The 5,928-nt window shown below is 42.5% G+C and overlaps 1 protein-coding gene across 1 annotated transcript; it reads right to left on the bottom strand.

Annotated features, from left to right (window-relative positions):
• Positions 1-1,903: 1,903 nt before the first annotated feature.
• Positions 1,904-5,640, bottom strand: LOC119726021 (deleted in malignant brain tumors 1 protein-like). The gene is made up of 4 exons (XM_038197641.1): positions 5,324-5,640; positions 3,110-3,299; positions 2,434-2,787; positions 1,904-1,920 (listed from the first exon to the last, which is right to left on the bottom strand). Exons 1-4 carry the CDS (start codon positions 5,573-5,575, stop codon positions 1,904-1,906), a joined length of 813 nt encoding a protein of 270 aa, XP_038053569.1. The 5' UTR covers positions 5,576-5,640.
• Between the last annotated feature and the right edge of the window lie 288 nt (positions 5,641-5,928).

Here is a 5,928-nt window from a genome sequence, read left to right on the forward strand (position 1 = left end):
AACAATCCCTGACCATGTGAATGACCTATATCTTGTGCATGTACAGGCATGCCAGGGTTAATAAAGCACATGTGGTGATGAAATTCTCTACTTGGTTCCATCGCGTATTTTTTTAAAGCTCGATGCTCGAGGGGTTGAGTATACATGCTCTATACATAATGTTGTCTACATCCCCCCCTAAAAAAAGACAAGTAGGGCTATACCTTATTCTGTCGAGGGCATAAACGGCAAAACCACAGATACTGAAATGTGTGTCATTGTGGAGTCATTTCTTTGTTCTCGTGTACTAACATTTTGAGTTTGAACGTACAGTTTCAAAATGCTCCTATATTAACCACAATTAATTTCCTGGGCTGAAATTCGGACTTAATGCCCCTTACATAAAATACTTCAATTTGCGACACATCAACACACCTTGGAAATTCACACCGAGTAAAATCCATATATCTATTTCGTGATAACCTTGTGGAGACCCATAGGCATTGCTCTGTGGAGACGTATACACTATTTTGTTTGCTATACACATGTCTCCACAGGGTACCGTGTATCAGATCATCCCTGCTGAATGAAGCAGAGCAACTGTGTATATATTCTGAGTTTACTGCCACGGGGATTATTTGGCAACTCAAGAAAAGTCGGAAAGTTCCAAGAGACCCTTGCTGTACATTTTACTGAAAAAACTTCATGATCGGATTTAAAAACATTGGTCTTCCCCTCACACAGGCCCCTTCTGTTACAAGTGATTAATATGTAGTAACTAACGAATAATGTATGTCACCAACCGAAAATGTAACAACGATTGACCGATGCTGTAGTAAAATTACTACACTATCAGTAAATTTCTGTTACAATATCGGTTAGTAGCAACAACTGACTGATAGTGTAGTACATTCTACTACAATATCGGTCAATATTTCGTAATATTATCGGTTAGTGATATATTATCGGCCAAAGGTTGTTACATTATAGGTTGGTGATACGTTATCCGTTGGTTACTACATTATCAGTTGTAACACCCTACTTCTCACTCATCCTCAGTAAAAATGTACTGCGAGAAGTCCCACCGCCTTCCAACCTACTCAGCGAAAGTAGATGGCAAGACAAGTTCTTTTTAGAACTAAGCCGGACTAGCTGTTCTTATCAGAACTAAATCTACTAAGCGACAGTAGTTATTACCTCATGCACTGAAAAAATTGCCTGGGTTAATTTTACCAAAGAAAGGTGAAAACTGGAACTATAAACTTGGGTTGTTCTATAACCAATTGTTTGGGTTAGAATTCTGCTGAATTCAACCAAAACTTGTGGTCATTCAAGACCAAATTTAATCTGGTCTTGTATGACTACAATTTTTAGTTGAATTTAACATAAATTATTACCAAAACAATTAGTTATAGAACAACCTTAGTTGTTTTCACCCTTGCTTTGGTAAAATTAACCAAGGCAATTTTTCAGTGTGGTGTCATACCGCAAACCAAAACTGTAATTATACTTTGAATAGACCTAAGACCTTATGATGTAACAGCTTTGTTTACATATGTGCTTTCTTATGGGAGCGAAGTCGGGACGCCGGACAAAGTAGGGACCGTCTACCACATAGGAAAGCGCACATGTAAACAAAGTGCGACGTCATAAGGTCTCAGGTCTATTTGTTTCTTGAAATGAATGCTTGCTCACATACCTGCAAAATCTTTGTTCCATTTTTGCACATTTAACTTGATGGGCTCGGTATCTGAAGAGAGAAAACACATGGGGAAAATGGCATTTAAAGAAAGTATTCTATGGACATTGTTTAAATGAAGAAGACTATAATTTAGCATACGTCAATCTTAACTCATAACTGAGAGAGAGACACACGTAGAACGAACGAAGAGAGTCAACTGCAAAAACATGACAGGGTTGATTGCTACAAGCTGGGGACCACTGTAACGCAAACAAAATGTCGCAAACAAGAAACCTAAGATTAGAGATAGTTTTGTCAGAGCGAAAAACGTCGATGTAAGGCCAAAAAAAGTCTCCAGTTTCTGGTCTGTGCGCGTGTCGCCGTGGCCATGCACGTCGGCAATTTTTTTTTTTTTCAATGTAAGATGATATCTCAAAACCGTCCGTTTCATATTAATATGAGCAAACTGGAGTATTTTTGAGAAGGCGTGGCCGTCAAAATTACAATTAACGTGAAAACACGTAATGCACGTTGGAAATAACAACACCAACTACAGGATATAAATCCATTACTAGCAAACTGCGGTGTCGAATCAGGATACAGCAAGACAGTTTCCTATCCAGGGCTTACTATTGGAAACGAGGTTGGAAATAAAGTAAGCACTGGGGACGAGGTTGCTTGAACATCTCCTCTTCCCGCCACCCCCTTCTCCCCCTGAAGCTTTCGTGAGTAATGAAACAGCGCCGTGAAATGCACTTTGTTTAGGCACTCACTCTTTTCCATCTGACCGGAGCAGTGTACCACCGTGTCATCTCTTGTCATGTTCTGAAACACGTCGTTTACGAACTCCAAGTTCTCGCCGCACTGGGCCAGCGAGGGCTCCGCGCCGGTGCAGGCCACCCCGCCCACGACTACGGGCAGCGTGCTCTCCCCGAACTCGTCCCGGTGAGGGGTGACCTCGGTGGCGAAGCCTAGGTCCAGCATCCGGCAGACCACGTCGCCGTACTCCCGCTTGCGCTCCACGACGATGGCCTCCACGCTGCCCCAGGTGCCCTGGTGCTTGACCTCCACACGCCCGGCGTTGATGTCGGAACTCCCGGCCAGCCGGACGGCGAAGTCTGCTGGTTCTGTAAGCAAGACATGATTTATTTCTTTTATGAGACAAGGCAAGTACTCATTAATAGACCTTAATAAAAACGGGAGCTACAATCCTGGCCAAATCTCGCTGGGCCCCCAGCCCCCCGGCCCCCGTTCAATGGTGTTTCTCATTGCGCGGTGTGTGCTCCATCAGCTGGAGAGAACAACATTGACTGGGGAGCGGGGGAGTGGGTGACCGTGGCAGGCTCAGGAAGTGTCCCAACCATTTTGGCCGGAATTGTAGATACCAGTCCCCATATTTTTGTAGGGGGGGGGGGGGGACACAAGCTTTTCCCTTGCACACGGACCTACCCTCTCTGAACAGGCATGCAAGGCTGGCGTCGTTGCCGTCGTAACACTGCCCTTTTTTGTTCGTGCTCTTGGCCGGGCAATCAAGCAGCGAAGTCTCCGTCCCGTCGCACACGAAATCCACGGGGAAAGTCACCACCAGCACGTCGGCCGAGGAAGGGTTGTGCGCGCCGAAGAAGGAATTGGTGTAGGTCTTATCAAAGGTAAACCAAGAGGAAAGTGATCAAATTAAAAAAAAAGTGCGAGTGCACTTTTATAAACGATATCTTATCTCCCGCTATGTCACATAGTTTCGTTCTCTTCGTTATTCTCATCTTCTTCCTTAAATCCTTAGTCTTCATGATTTCATTGTTTTATCTGGAGTTTTGCTACATGCATGTTGGGATTTCATTCAGTGTATTAATAATTGTCGGTCTTTGTGTTTTGTGTGTGATGTTTCTTGTCTTCGTCATCATGTTTTGTGTCTTATCTTTTGTACACTGTCTTTATCCTAAACACTTTTAATTAATATTTCATTGATAAATACCGCAGACAGTTTAGCCATTCCTATTGGTCCAGAGCCCGTCACGTGGCCAGTCTTAAACGGATGATAAAGACATGGCTAGCTGGTCTTAAACACTTTTCCAGTGTCACATGAAACTTGGACTCCTATGCAATCCGGTGCCTTTTAACGTTTCATTGGTTGAACGTTCAAATTTCTCCCGTATGCATGCGCAATGTACTACCAGTGAATCAGTATTTCATATTCCGAAATTCACACTTCACCAGCCCAGCTGGGTTTTGTATGGTGGCCCTGAAGGGACATCGCATATCGCAAACGTGTGCGCATACGTATGCGATGTCGCGAAATTTATCGCGAATGTGTGCGCACACGTATGCGATGTCGCAAAATTTATCGCGAATATGTGCGCACACGTATGCGATGTCGCGAAATTTATCGCGAATATATGCGCACACGTATGCGATGTCGTGAAATTAATCGCGAATATGTGCGCACACGTATGCGATGTCGTGAAACAATTCGCGAATATGTGCGCACACGTATGCGAATTTGTTTGCAATGTCGTGAATTTTATTGCATACCTTGTCGCATACCTTTCAGTAAAATTCCTAATGAACTGGGGAGTTGTAGCAGCTAGTCTGGAATCTAGACGTACTGTTAGATATAAATAGGGTCTGACTAATAAACCTTCGCGCGCACGCTGTTCCTCGTGCAATCGTTACTACTAGTACTGTCGAGCGCAAACTTGCTACTTGCACAACTTTAAAATTTGCGCGCGCAAGTTTGAAACTTGCGCAAGTAGTAACTATAAAGCCCGGTTCATACTCAGCGCGAAAGCGAAAGCGTAACGCGAATCTGTGTTGTCATGGCAAGTATGCGCGCTGCGAGTGCGTAAAAGTTGAACACATTTCAACTCGGGCGAATTTCGCAGCGAATGTTTCATGACGTCAAATTTGCTTCGCATTCGCTTTCGCATGAAGTATGAACCGGGCTTAATACGAATTCTTGCAACATTTTTTTGTTAAGCACTGGTACTCAATTTAATTTGATAGCAATTTAATTGATACTCAATTTAATTTGATATTTTTTTGTAATTTCAATTTGGTGGTAATATTTAATGGGAATCTTAAGGGCTTATTTGGGTAAATTTGTTAACCCTGTAACATACAATGAAACATTCGCGTCATCCAAACTCCATGGATGAACGAAAACTTGCAAAGGTAATCATACAAGAAAACATCGCCCTAAAAGTTTCACCTTGTACAGGGTGAATCAAATTTTAAAAAATATTTGGTTTGCTCCATTTCAAAAAAATAAATAAAATAGGGATGAAGTTCATATTTTTTTTACGTTTTAACTGTGAAAATGTCATGTAATTTGCAAACTCTTTTCCCAAGTTATGTTTATTTTGATAAAAAAGATCACAAATTTTGGCCTTCTAAAAATAATAGTCCACCACTGGTGGTGTAGCGTTCTACGATTAATTATGTACAATTAAACGTGGACCTAACAACCCAGCAAATGGTATTCCATGGACAGCTATGAAAATGGGTTCTTTTAGTAAAATGTTCACAATTTCTGATGGCATGGATCAATTTCAGTAAAAAAAAAATAGATGAGTAAAAGAAGATGCTCTTTTCAGATACACTTCATTGGTGTTTTAAATAGTTAAATAAAAAACCCGTTGATTTAGGTCACTTTCTTTTTTGGCTTACCCTGTAGAGCTGGCGGCCCTTTTGCCGGCAGAACACCGCGGCGTCCTGGTCGGTCCAGCGCACCCCGCACAGCGCCAGGTTGGCCGAGCTGCCATCATCCAGGGAGAAGAAGCCGTTCCCTTCGAAGGCAGTGTACACGTTGCCCATGCCGTCGGCCAGGAAGGGGCTCACTGACGTGTCGTTCGTCAACGTCGCTGCATCGTGGAAGAAGAAGCAAGCAATAACAAGAGTCCCAATTGTGGGCAATGACATTTGCCAGCCAGATGTATTTCATAGTGTCAAATACGGAGACAACTGCTAACGGAGCATAGTTTTACGTAACCACTTTACCGTACCACTGATATAGGCCTTTCTTTTGTTTGCAAACATTGGCGCCATTTTGTATGAGCTGCCGTAAGCGCATAAATTGAAGCCTTGGTTGGCAACATATTTTTCCAAAGGAAGTCCTCATAACGCCATCAACACATAGTAAAAAGGCATATGTAGGAATTATTTTGTAGCTTTGTTGAAAGTGTTGTATTTTCAAGTATCAAATAATATTTTGGTGATCTGTAATAACTCTTCTTCATTTTTGCAGTGTTGGACCTTCCATAGTTTTGCAGGCC

The sequence above is a fragment of the Patiria miniata genome, unplaced genomic scaffold (assembly GCF_015706575.1).
Source record: "Patiria miniata isolate m_02_andy unplaced genomic scaffold, ASM1570657v1 HiC_scaffold_19, whole genome shotgun sequence".
Classification (NCBI taxonomy): domain Eukaryota; kingdom Metazoa; phylum Echinodermata; class Asteroidea; order Valvatida; family Asterinidae; genus Patiria; species Patiria miniata.